At 40.1% G+C, this 13,649-nt stretch overlaps 2 protein-coding genes across 5 annotated transcripts; one reads left to right on the top strand and one right to left on the bottom strand.

Moving 5' to 3' along the window:
• The first annotated feature begins 1,369 nt into the window (after window positions 1-1,369).
• grhprb (glyoxylate reductase/hydroxypyruvate reductase b) lies at window positions 1,370-5,630 on the top strand. Its single transcript, XM_007542122.2, has 9 exons — window positions 1,370-1,596; window positions 1,867-2,000; window positions 2,349-2,421; window positions 2,544-2,660; window positions 2,758-2,846; window positions 2,927-3,031; window positions 3,987-4,122; window positions 4,287-4,417; window positions 4,508-5,630. The coding sequence occupies exons 1-9, from the start codon at window positions 1,424-1,426 to the stop codon at window positions 4,627-4,629; spliced, it is 1,080 nt and encodes a 359-aa protein (XP_007542184.1). The 5' UTR covers window positions 1,370-1,423; the 3' UTR covers window positions 4,630-5,630.
• A 182-nt stretch (window positions 5,631-5,812) lies between these two features.
• Window positions 5,813-13,429, bottom strand: zbtb5 (zinc finger and BTB domain containing 5). Of its 4 annotated transcripts, XM_016666098.1 has the most exons (5): window positions 13,272-13,429; window positions 12,809-13,193; window positions 11,750-11,963; window positions 10,864-11,679; window positions 5,813-10,084 (listed from the first exon to the last, which is right to left on the bottom strand). In XM_016666098.1, the coding sequence occupies exons 3-5, from the start codon at window positions 11,957-11,959 to the stop codon at window positions 8,936-8,938; spliced, it is 2,175 nt and encodes a 724-aa protein (XP_016521584.1). In that variant the 5' UTR covers window positions 11,960-11,963; window positions 12,809-13,193; window positions 13,272-13,429; the 3' UTR covers window positions 5,813-8,935. The 4 variants fall into 4 exon arrangements, with proteins under 4 accessions (XP_016521584.1, XP_007542177.1, XP_007542178.1 ...); XM_007542115.2 differs by lacking the exon at window positions 13,272-13,429 and having other exon boundaries at window positions 12,809-13,265; XM_007542116.2 differs by lacking the exon at window positions 13,272-13,429 and having other exon boundaries at window positions 13,066-13,265.
• Between the last annotated feature and the right edge of the window lie 220 nt (window positions 13,430-13,649).

The following is a 13,649-nucleotide window of genomic DNA, read 5'->3' as shown; positions in this document are numbered from 1 at the left end:
ATTTCCTAGTAGATTATTTCTGACTGTTTTTGGAGGGGGTGAAAGTTTAGATTCTTTTGATGTTTCTCAAAATGATTAACACACGAATTTCATACAACATCATCGTTTTTTCTATAAACATGTTCATAATTCATGGTTTAAATAGAACTGTTATTAATAACACAAACATATAATATTGTATGCTGAAATGGAATTACTAAAATATTTCTTAAATCATTTCCTGTTTGCAGCAGTGCATCATGAACTTTAAACTCTCTATGGTTGGTCTGGGTTGGCTAAACTGCACATTAACAGGCCAGTCACCTTGTCTGTGTAACACTGACATGCAGCTGATAGTGGCTGACAGACCAAACAAATTCATGTTGTCCAGCTTGTATCACAGCAAAGTGAAATGATTATATTAATACCAAATAACTATATTTACCATAAAATTTAAATGAGCTATATCCTTAATAAAGTATTTAATCACAAAAAAACCGAATTATTTCAATTAAAAATAATTTCAAATATTAATTTACTTCACAAATATCCCAAATTTTGTCTTGGTCTTTCTCATAAAATCCCTATAAAATACACTAGTTTAATAGCAACACATTACCCCTGACATGAAAGCTTTTCCTATGTATCCCATTTATGTTTATACTACTTACATCGCATGTACTACTTACATGCGATGTCAGTAGCATGTAAGTAGAACATGCTATGTTTGAGTTCAGAACCTAGCATGTTCCGAACTCAAATAAAAATGAACAGGCTGATGGGTTTTTTTGTAATGATACACCTTTGTTGCAAGTTTTATCGATATAATTTTGTAATGTGGCTTTTGTCCCCTCATCTTGATTTTCTTAATGCACAATAATAAAATGTTTTCTTTTTATTTCAATAGGTTTGTTTCTACTTTCTAAACAAACTATAAGTCTTACAGACTGCTCTTGGGAGACTAGGGGGACACCACTGATCCAGTGTGAGCTGGACAGGAGAACTGGATGTGTTTGGGTACTCTCCTGTGTAAAGAATCAAAGGTCAACAGTCAAGTGAAACATTTACATCTGACTGACTTCAATTTGGGGGAGTGTTTTAGGGGAAAAAAAAAAAAAAAAAAAAAACAAACAAACCCAAATATTTGTTTGAAAATGTGTTATTGTCGGATCTTTTTGTGTCCGTTTTGATTTCCATTCCCATTGCAATGCAAATAGATTTCATTTTCACTGAAATCTGGACAAATATTGTGTTCTTTTGGTCTGGAAAAAAAAAATTACCCTTCACCTCAAAACCTCTGAGGCATCCTCCCTTTGATCACATTGGTCAAGCACACATGGGAACCTCCCCCTAAACTGCAGCCAGAAATTAACGCCTCCCTGCAACAAAACTCTAAACTCCAAAAGAAACGCCTCGCCTTACAGAGATCTGCAAGTTATTGGCAATGTTGAGCAGCCGCATGGCACTACGTCGGCTACAGAGGATTGCTGTTGCTCCTTTGAGTTTTACCAGTGGTGCAACAACTAAAGTACTGAGGGACATGTCAACCCTTCCACGGGTTTACGTTACTAGGCAGATCCCACCTGAAGGACTGAAGATCCTCCAGGATTCTGGACAGTAAGTCGGGAAGGAGTCCTGTAACAGACAGGAGGACTTCTATTGGTTACCTTCAGATTAATAAGATAAAGATATGGTACCTGAAATAATATTTCCTCACAGCATTGCTGAATGTTTCAATGTATTTCATAACTAATATGCCTCAGTTACATCTTATTTACATCAAAATAGGAGATTATCAGTAAAATCTCAGAGTGGTGTTTGATGCACTACTCTGAGAACCTCAGTGGCTGTCGAATAACTGCTCTGCTTTGCGTCCTCTTCACACAGGGTGCAGTTTGAGCTGTGGGACTCGGATGACGTCCCTGTGCCGAGGAAAGAGCTGCTTCAGAAAGTGAAAGGTGTGGATGGTCTCCTCTGCGTGCTGACTGAAAAGATTGATGCAGAATTGTTGGATGCTGCAGGTATGCAAAAGTATTTAAATCCGTCATACTTTTTCCCAAATTTCCATGTTACAAACTTGTCATTGATTGGCCTGTCATCAGAGATTGAGAACCATATTTTGATTGATTTGGAGCTGTGCTTTCCTCTTTCTATTTCATGGTGATAAATTGAACAGTACTACATGAGTTGCTCAAATTGTTAGATATTGTTTTAAAATAGCGCTGCTTTAAAGTTCCCTAACTCTGCTACACCTACATCTTTATCTCTGATCTATGGCTGATTCAATGGCTACCGATCATTTTGCAAGGCACTATAGAATCCATAAACAAATGCATGGTGGTTCTGTATCAATGGTGTTTTTCCTTTAGGTTCAAACCTGAAGGTCGTCAGTACTATGTCAGTGGGGTTTGATCATTTATCTTTGGAGGAGCTGAAGAAAAGGTGATCTGCTAGTTTCCTTAAGTAACACATTTAATTGTTAGGTCCTTATATGTATACATTTTGTGGGATTTATTTTACTGAAACATGCTCATGTAATTGTGTATATTTGTGTCTCTCACCAGAGGAATCCGTGTAGGTTACACCCCTGAGGTCCTGACAGATGCAGTTGCAGAGTTAACGGTAGCTCTGCTGCTTGCAACATCCAGGAGACTCATAGAGGCGACTCATGAGGCAAAAACGTAAGCTCGTGCACACAGCACACATCTTTTTAGAAAATATCCCCAAGTTCATTTAAGTCAAATTTAAACAACCATCTCCCACTGCAACTTGTGTCAGCGGCGGCTGGGGCACGTGGAGAACTCTGTGGCTGTGTGGATATGAGCTGGCCAACAGCACTGTGGGAATTCTTGGACTTGGAAGAATAGGTAACACAATGAATTTACATAAGATCATCTCACAATCACCATACCCATCATGTTGATGTTTTCTTCTGGTTGCTGTCCAGGTGTGGCTATTGCAGAGCGGCTGGCACCTTTCAAAGTGAAAAAGTTCATCTACACAGATGTGGCTCCGAGACCTGAGTTGGCCAAGGCCATCAATGCTGAATATGGTAATATGTGGATCACTGGCACTTACAGCCTGTTGTCACTTTAGGATTTTTTTTCAAAGTATTTTTCTTAGTAATACCTCAAGCCTTTGGACTGGAGATTTGCAAAAAAAAAAAAAAAAAAAAAGAGGAGACTAAGCATTATGAAGAACAGTAAATTAAGTTTTCCCTGTACTTTGAATATGATTGAATATTATTTGCTTTCTCCTTCTTATGGAGAAAGAGTACTGTGAAGGTAGAGATCTGGTTCTGTGCAATGCATTTCAAATTGAATTCATTTGGAGCTGTACCTAGAGCGTTGCCACACAAGCTAACGTATGATGCCTGTGTAAAAGAAGCACTGGTTTCTGTTTAAATGCAAAAGTTGCAGCTTTTCATTTTCATTACAGTCATTTGTTTTGCCTTTTTTCATTTTCCAATATCGCTTAGCAAGCAATTCCTTAAGTGGAGATAGAACTATGTCACCTTGGTGTAAATTGCACAGACCAGCAGAGATCCAGACCCAGATAATTATGTTCAAGAAAATCAAAATGCAGAAAATACAGTGCAGTCCGACACAAAACATGTGAAATTCTCTCCTCATGCTTAGCGAGCTTAGACGCCAACTGTTCATTGAGTACAGATGTATGAAAGCAATAGAAAACTTGTTCAAGGCAATACATTTTCATCTGGTGGTTGTGTGCCCACCCTTTGTAATCCCACCATATGTCCTATATTTAAAAAAACCTTCTGATGAAAACACTCCAGTAGCAAGCATGTGGTGCTTTTATTTGGAATGGACTGGAGACCGTAGGAGAATGTAGAGTTTTAGTTTGTCTAAGGCTAAGGTACTTTCCCATAAGTTTTCTCTGTCTAAATATAATAATAGATACATAGATGGGACTGCATTATTTTGTATTTACATCAGTCAATTGTATAATATACAGTATTGTGATTTTCATGCTGCTTGTTCTTCAAGTCACACTGGATGAGCTGGCAAAGCAGTCAGATTTCCTGTCGATATGCTGTGCTTTAACACCGGAGACCAAAGAGATCTGCAACAAGAACCTTTTCTCAAAAATGAAAAACACCTCCATCTTCATCAACACCAGCAGGTACCCCAATGTTATTCACCAACACACACCAAGTGACCTCAGAACAAGCAGTACGCAACAATCCATAAATATAGTGTGTACAAGGGTGTTCTAAAGCTTTTAATAATCAAATCAATTGTCCATGTTGGTTTCTGTCAGTAAATACTGCATTTTTGCCACATTAGAGGAGGGGTTGTAAATCAAGAGGACTTGTATGAAGCTCTGTCCACTGGGCAGATAGCCGGAGCTGGATTAGACGTCACCGTTCCTGAGCCCCTGCCCACCACCCACCCACTCTTTACTCTCAAAAACTGCGGTGAGTTTGTCAAAGCAGTCAGCTCTGATTACTCTCATTGCTCTGACTACTTACTTACTGTCAATCATATGTCTTAACCTTCTTCTGCAGTGATTCTTCCACACATTGCAAGTGCGTCCTACAGCACCCGTAACGCCATGTCTGCCCTGGCAGCAAACAACCTCCTGCTTGGCCTGCGGAGCCAGCCAATGATCAAAGAGCTGAAGCTGTGAGGACAGACTTGCTCCAGAGAATCTCAGTTTTGGAGAACTTCAACTTTTCCATTGAAATACTTCCGCTGTTTTAAACTCAGTTTATTTTATTGCATTCTTCTCTTTTGTGTAAGAAATATTTAACTAAAATGTCATAAATCATGAAACAACACAACCCAGAGTATGACTTCCAATTTGACTACGCAATTGTCCAGATAAATGCACTGCATCTTTGTTTATCTACTTTAGCTTGGATCAGCTCTCCTTTAGCTCTCCCAAAGTGGGGATCGGGACCCCACTTAGGGTCATGAATCAGTAAGTCTGGAGCCAAAGAGATCATGTAACAAAACGCCTTGTTTTGTTACATAAATTTAAAGTTTTGTGCAAAGCTAAAAAAATTATGCAGATTTAAGACCTTGATATCAGAGGCTCTAAATGTCAGAAAAGCAGTGAAATATCCCTTTTCAAAATGTGAAATGAGTGTGGATTTATCTTTCAGTATCTACAAAATACAAATAATTTCTAAAATTAGACAAATACTAAAGTTGTTATGTGATTAAGAAAGTGGATGTTTAAACAAATAAATGTAAAAAGTCTGTTTCAGAATTTCTTTGTTTTTCTTCTGAATCCAAATGAGACTTTTCCAGGTTTGCTCAGAATTTCTGGTATTAGTTCATATCTGTTGAGTTTAACTATAGAATATTAAATAAGAATTTCACAAAAAAAAAAAAAAAGCCCAACAGAGCTCCATTGTTTTATTCAGTCTGTACAACAAGTCCAACATATTTTACAACCTTCTCACACACCAGAGACAATGATTTTACCATTTTATGGTAACAGCAAATAAAAATAATTGTTTTCACTTTTAGGAAAACAAACAATTACTCAGCCTTTTAAAGCTGGAGAGCGTACGGAATTTTACTAAAGTCTAATTCACAAATTTGCAATATTAAAACTAGAGGAAGTACAGTAGGTGCTTTATTTTGAAAGGTTATGAACCATTAATTCAACTGCTAGGGGGGAAAGAACGCCAGTAGGATTAATAACAAGTGAAAGTAGTTTAGAGGGAGATCTTCACTTCATCACCTCTTTATTTCTCACAAGAACACAGTTTTTTCCCAAGAATGTGACTGAGTTACATCATACATTTAACCATCACTTGCCACTTTAAACGGACACACCAAACAGCAACGTCACCACTGGATTATATCTCAGGAACATTTAATCTGACAATTTGTGTTAACGTCATTTTTTTTAAAACAAGGTTTTTCTTCTGTAACAAGGTGCCAATATGCCTCATGAAATTAAATAAAAATGTTTAACTGTACAAGCTGACAGTGTAACGACTTTATTAAAAGATGCCGACCAGTTTAAAGTCAATGACCAAAGTCACAACACATCCAGTGATTAAGAATATAGACAGACAGACATGTTTGTTTTTGTTTTTTTAATTCACTAAAACAGAACTGTACAATAAACAGTCTAGTCCAATGACATCACTCTTATGTAAAACCAACAGAAGAAGCCAAACTGACATAAATCAATCTATGATAGTCAGATAGTTCTTCTCAGCAAGTTTGTTTCTTTTAAATTGTAAATGACAGTAAATATAAAGTATTAGATCTAAGCACGTTGGATGTAAATGTTTAAAAAAAAAAAAATCTAATGAAGAAATATACTTGTTTCCAAAATATTAACTGTGAAATACTATTTCACTAATTTAACTTTTGTGGATGAGTTGACAACCTGTATAATTGCCTGCCTGCTGGAAAATCCCCCAAACTCAAAAAAACAACGTAAGGCCGAACGTTTGGTTATGACGCCGAGCATAAACGCAGCGATGGATGGAGCGGTTTCCTGTTAATGAGGTAGACTGAGGCTTTAAACAGTGGCAACGTATCCACAAATCTTTTTTTCCCCTCTAACTTATAGTTTCTATGACGCAAACTCAGAAAGAAAGAAAGTGTTGAAGTGAGCAGAGTTTTCTCTGGCTGCTGTTGAGTACTGCTGATCAGCTGGCTGAAAGAAGACGGCAACACTTTGTCCTGGCCTACACGGAAAACACAGTCAGCTGTTATTAAATAATCTAAATAACTCCAGTTATTACATAAAAACCTTAAAAAAGAAAAGAAAATAGAGAATGCGTGAAATCTACATCACTCTGATTAAGGTAACATTATTTTACAGCTACAGCTGTACAGAAATGAGCTGGGTGGAGTTGAAACCTTGAAACTGTTTTTCTACTGAAAATATTTATACCATGAGAACGTCATACCGACCCCTAACTGCCTCACAATAGATTCGGACAAGTTGGATCAATAAATTATGCACATCTTAGCATTCCAGAAAACATATTAGTTATACATAACAAAGACTTGATTGATTTGTCTAAGCTCTTTGATTACATTTCAAGAACTGAAAAAAGAGAGGAGTGTTTTTAAAAAATGACTTCTAGTACAGTAACAGAGATATCATGTGAATGATTTGAGCCAACTCTGAGGTGGAAGCAAACAAACTGATAATCAGTTGAGTGAGAAATGTACTTCTTTTCCAAAGTATCCATGAAAAGATGCAATAAACTCCAATTCCCCCCAAAAAACCAAACAAACAAAAAAAACATTTAAATCAGTAAATACAGCATTACATCACAGCATCATGCAGTGATGCTTTTCTTTTCTTTTCTTTTTTTTTTGGATGTCAGCTCAACTTTTGTACAACAGTCATAAACAACAATATAAATAAAGTGGGAATTTTTTTACACTAAAATAATCTATTTACAGTGGGGTTTCCAGAGAAACTCATAAAAATGGCACCACTAATACTTTATATTAGTTAGTACTTGTTTTACAATGTAACTTTGCTCTGAAGTAAATCTGTCCAACACAAACTGCTGAGACTTGACAGAGAGAAATGTAAAGTTTTCAGTTTCTCAAACAAATCAATGATTGACACTGAACTGCAAATCCTAGTAAAAGCAAAACAATCTTTAAATCTAAAAGAAAAGTTGGGTATTAACTCAGTTTTGGGAATGGATACGACTACATAATCTATTAGCGATTCAAGTAGAAATGCTTTAACAGTCACTGTTCAAGTGAACCACTAAAATCCACTCATATTAGCTGTTGACTGTACAGTTTTCTTCTGTTGTTGAAACTTTCAACAAGTAAAATTAGCTCTTTCATATATTCCACCCTCATGTTCACATACATATCTGGCACACGGAGCACATGTACTTTCTCCAAAGTCTACAGCGCTTTCAAAAAGTATTCATACCCCTTGAAGATTCCAACATTTAAACCTTGGAGCCACAAACTTTTGTTAGAGAACATTAGTGAAGAAATAAAATCATAACCAAATATACAAGACCGGTCAGAGAGAAATCTGTGGAGAAGTTTAAAGCAGTTTGGTCATAAAACGATATCCGAAGCTTTAGACATCTTAGAGCTCTGTTCAATCCATCATCTGCAAATGGAAACAAAGGGAACTGGAGGTCGGTGCTGATTCAACAGTTCAGATCGGTCAAGCTTTTGACTGTACAACAATTAGTTCTGCACTTCATAAATATCACTATGACAAAACAGTGACAAAACAAAAACCTGAACAATGCTTAACTTATATTAATGCACGCAACAAAGACTTTCACTAGTAAAACGTGTTAAAAAGTTATTTAACTTCTGTTTCACAAATATGACTTCTTTGTTTCTAACCACACAAAATCCCAATAAAATAAGGATAGTGGTTGTAGATTTACAAGATGTAAAAGGTTCAGGAGGTATAAAGTCTTTGCAAGCCGCTGTATGGAAGGCTACAGACTGCTGTGCATGCGACAAGACTCAGTAAGTATGGACTTAGAGTGTGGGAAGAGTTGATCAGAGGTGAAGGCTGTAAATCAAAGTCCTCCTTAAAATCTTGGAAACATCAGAGCAGACCAAATTATTTTTAAACCAAATAGTTTTAACGCGTTTTAAGTTCTGATATCTAAACCTACGAAAAAAGACATTTTTATCATACTCTCCTGATATTTATACAGGAGAGTATGCACAGCAATGTGCCATGAATCAAACCTATTTATATATATATATATATATTTTTTTTTTTTAAGAATAAAGCCTTAAAAACAAGTTGAGAGCTAGAAGAGCAGAAACAATATATATGATAACAAAATCATCCTTATGTTTGGTCAGAGATCAGGACTGATTTATTAGAAAAAAGCAAATGATATGATCCAACAATCCTGACAAAAAAATAAGTGAGACTATATGAATTAAAACTGAGCCCGTCGCTGATTGCAACGGCTTATTCCCCCCCTGCAACCCCTGAAGTCGTTCTAGAGCAGCGCGCTGGACATGTTACTGTTCTGCCAACGCAGACATGTGGTCTTGGAATGCTTGTACAGGTGCGAGGATTGGCTGAAACGTTTCCCACACTTCAGACACGCGTAGGGCTTCTCTCCCGTGTGGACTCGGATGTGTTTCTTGCAGTCAGTCAGAGTGAGAAAAGTTTTGCAGCAGATCTTGCAAGCATATTTCCGAGCCCCTTCCACCACCAGGACGTTGTGCTCTGACAGCGCCTTCTTGCATTTCGACAGGACGTCGGCCGACGCCCGTGTGAGCTGTGGTGGGAGGGAGGTGGGCCGTCCGCTATTCATCTCATACCCGCCGCTTTCGTTAAGGAGCAGAGGACCGGCCAGGCTGGAGGAGGAGGAGGAGGAGGAAGAGGCATCCTGAAGAATCCCTGCTACAGCTTCTTCTCCGCCCATCCCTGGAGTCATTTTTGGAGCGATGCGCCTGTAGCTTGGATAACCCAGACTGTTTGCAGTTGCTCCTCCTGCTCCGGTTGAGGGGCGGCCCAGTGAGTGAAAGCCCAGACTGGACCGCTGGAAGTCCAAGGCGAAGGGATCTACACCTCCCCGTCCCCCGCCGGCTCCCCCTCCACTGGCTCTACTGTTTCCTAAACTGTCATGGAGTGGTCGGAGGAACAGAGAGTCCGGCTGCAGGTTATCTCCGAAACTGTTTCTGCTCTCAGCGCCGAGTGTTCCAGACTGCAGAGCAGAGGACGAGGCAGAGCCCGAAGGTGTGGCCGTTTCCTGTCTCAGAAGGAAGTGATGTGCGCCTCCAGTCGTCGTGTTGGGAAGACCATCTTCTCCAGCCACCAACCCCGACCTGCCACTCCTGAAATCCTTCGGCCCAAGGAAGCTGGGAATGCTAAAACCGGGTTTGCTTTTCAGAGCGGTACTGCAGCCATAGCCTGCAGAGACGCCGGCTCCTCCGGCCATGCTGCTCTTGAGCAGCAGCTGCGAGCTGGGCTGGGGGTCAGAGGTAAAGCTGCGGTCGCTGCTCTCTGGGCTCAGCTCCACCTTCTCCTCTTCCTCCCGACACCCGGGCTCGGCCGGGTCGCTGCCTTCTGCCTGCGATGTCACGTCGCTGTTTTCGTCCGCTGGCTCCGGCGAACTTAGCGGCTCACGCTTGACGACCACCTGAATAATGAAAAAAAAAAATATGTGGAATGAAGCTACGTTGCCGGGCAAAAGTGTATATGTACTTTTTCAGGTTTAACCTGACTGTATGACTTACAGCTTAAAAATGTACATTATACATACAACCTTAATTATATACATTCCCCCATGGAGGGCCGGATTTACAAGGATGTGGGCCCCTGGGATGGAGCCAGTTTTGATACCTCATCCACTACAGACAGTGATTACAGCAGATTAATATGTAGTCCTATACATCACCGGGTATGATCTGATCCCTGGCCAATAGCTTCACATTGTTCACAATAAAATTTACTACAACTTTATAATATTCAAATATTTCAACGTTGTTTATATTGATAAAAATCCCCAAATATTAATACATTCATCTGATATTGGCCTATGAGTTTTATATGAAGTACAAGGTTTCCAAAACGTGCGTTTAAAAAAAAAAAAAAGAAATTAAACTTTGTGGGCCCCTGGGCTGCTGCCCCTGATGTGGGCATCAGGGGCTCACATCAGATGTGGCCCACATATAACGGTGGGTCTCAAGACACAGACCGTGCTTAAAAGCACAGTTTACAGATTTTCTACTCTGCTTTAACCAAGAAGAGCTACTTTTATGTGTTTAGGATTAAAGTCCTGTCAGAACACCAAGTTATGTCAAGTAGCCTAAATTAAATGGAGTTCATGCTGATGACTAGAGTATCTAAACAAAATGAAACAATAAGAATAATCACACAGAACACGCCATGACTTATTGTAATTTGATATCTCTTTACCTTCTGCTCCTCCTCTTCAGTCTCTTCATCCCCTGTTCCTGACTTTATCTTCACCCCAACTCTTTCATCATCCTGATGGTCATGATCACTGATGTCCTCCTCCTTGCCCACCCTTCCCTGCATCCTCTCTTCCTCACAGTGCCCGCTGTCTGACTGACTCGGCATCTGGGGGTCATCCTGAGGCGTTGACACTATCCCTGTGATCGCACCGTCTAGCTTGGATTCATCTCCCATCTTGTGGGAGTCAGGTGACAGAAGCGCTCCGTCCTCTCTCTCCGCGTTAACCCCACTCTCTACCAACAGACCCCGGTTGGGGGCCGAGGGCCGCTGCCTCTGTCTGGGTCTTTCCTCTGAAAGCCCCATCCCTAGAGGAGGTTTGCGTTTGTGGAAGCGCCGCATGGGGAAAGAGGCTCTCTGATCGACCCCTCTGCTGCCCACGCCATCTTCCTCCATGCCTCCCAGAGCAGAGCTCACCAGGCTGAGTCCAAGCTGCTGCAGCAAGAAGGAGCGCTGCAGCTTGGACGTCGCAGCTGAAGCTGTGAGGTTAGCGTTAGCTCCCAAATCCCCCACCTGCTGCTGCTGTTGCTGCCTGTGTCTCTGCTGCTCCTGTTGAGGGTGGTGATGGGAGGGCCTGTCTGACGAGGGGGACAGGGGCAGCGTCCGTGTGGTCAGGTAGTGTTTGCAGGCCTTCACCACATTGTTCAGGTGCAGGTGCGAAGCAGCAAGAAGAATATCCATGACATTGCTCTCCCCCAGCATCAGTGTCGACGTGTACATCATGTCCACCAGAGCAGCGAAAGCTTCTGACGTCACCACCTGCAAATCAAACGCGGTTTCATTATGACGCAATAATAATCGGCGATGCTGTTATGGATTAAGTCCAAACCTCGCTGTCCAGCTGGATCATGTTCATGCTGGCGTCTCCCTCCGCAACAGTGAACAGTGCTCTGAAGTGGGTGCTGCAGGCCGCCAGCACCGAGCGGTGAGCCTTAAAGTGTCGGCTGCCCACCACAATGACACAATCGCACAGCTGGCCATGGATCCGCTGATAGTTGAGCTGCTGGAAGATCTGCTCAAAGTGGCCGGGAAAATCCATTGCCCTGCAAATATGAAGGTAAACGAGCAGAAGTTGATATCAAGTCAAACGGGGAATACCACAAAACGTGGAAGAAGATGCACTTGTCATGAATTTGCAAAATTGAATTTAGTTTACCGACGTACAGAGCTGGTAGAATACACAAATTTGTATATATGTTGAAGCCCTAATTGTAACATAAGTACAAATAAAACGACCCAGGAGAGTTGAATACCAATACAAAAGCATATTTCATATATTTTATTTGTTTTTATTTGCCATTGTACTTCCAATTAACAATCTTGCACTGCCTTGAGTGGGTGTGTCTTAAAATACCTTTCTAAGCACTACAAATCTGGAGTTTGAGACATTAACGACTAATGGATTTGTTCTTCTGTATCAACCGTAAACATTTAAAACTTTAATTTAATGAGCAACAATATACATGCATGGATTAATGTGCAAAATAATACAGTAATCAGCTACAGAGCAATAATCAGCTACAAGTGCATTAACACTTAATTATAGAGATGTAAATACATATTTCAGTACGGATTTGCATGCATGAAAGGCAGCATGGTGTCGAAAAATCTGACATTAATGACTAATAGATATGCTCTTCTGTATCAACCTTAAACATGCAAGACTTTCATTTAACGAGCGACAATATACATGTATGTTTTAATGGGTAAAATAATACAATAATCAGAAAATTAGACCAAAGCTGATATAGTTTACTAGCCGTCTGATAACACCGATAACAGATGAGCTACAGAGCAGTTAGCAAGTGCATTGCCACTTAATTAAAGAGACGCAAACGAACATTCTTGATTTTAAAAGACAAAAAGGGGGTTCTGAGAAATATATTACCGGTATTTGTCTTTAAAAATGAGGTTTCAATGGGAAGAAAATAGTCCGGTTCAGGAGTTGGAGATGCTAAATTTAGCTAGCAGCAAACCAGTCAAGTGCCTGCTAGCCACAGAAGCATTCTGTTCACTGGGAAGACCCGTTGCTCTGTGCCGAGACCTTTCCCAAACAAAATGTCCCCTCAAATTTATCTATCGCCAGCTAACATTTTCTCTGCAACGTGCAACAACACGCTTCCTTTGCGGTGGTCCACTTCCTACCAGATTTTTTACTCTGCATCCGGCTGGTTTGGCTGAGCGGTGTCACGTTGACCGTTGGCTTCAAACTGAGGGGGATATATTGTTTCACTCGCCGGAGGACATGGTCTTCACCAAAATAGCCATCCGCTCTGTTGGCGGAAGGATGCGTGTACAATGATTTCTAACAATTTCCTCGTTACTCAGACGGTTTTACCAGCCAGACTCACAAGATGGCGCTGTGCTTCACTTCCGAGCCTCCAACCTCGCCAAGGCGCAGTGGTGCACCTTCACAGTTTTACCACAAAGTGTCGCTAATGTCAACCAACACAAAGAGGTTCTGTTCAGAACCTGTTTGTTATAATCCTCATTTAAACGTTGGACTAATAATGATACACTCACTTTCCAAGGTGGTATAATAACACAATAAATTCAGACGGGAACGAATTAAGTTTGAATTTATTTAGCATTTTCTATTTTTCCAATTGAATCAGAAGTTGTTTTTTTTAGTTTGTTTCTTTTTTTAGTTTGAACAGATGCTCAAATTTAAAATGAGGTACATATAATAAACTCTTAAAACACCTCACAAAAACATTTAAATATAAATA

Source organism: Poecilia formosa, unplaced genomic scaffold (assembly GCF_000485575.1).
Source record: "Poecilia formosa unplaced genomic scaffold, Poecilia_formosa-5.1.2 Scaffold660, whole genome shotgun sequence".
Lineage (NCBI taxonomy): Eukaryota > Metazoa > Chordata > Actinopteri > Cyprinodontiformes > Poeciliidae > Poecilia > Poecilia formosa.
This window is presented reverse-complemented; position numbering and strand designations above follow the sequence as displayed.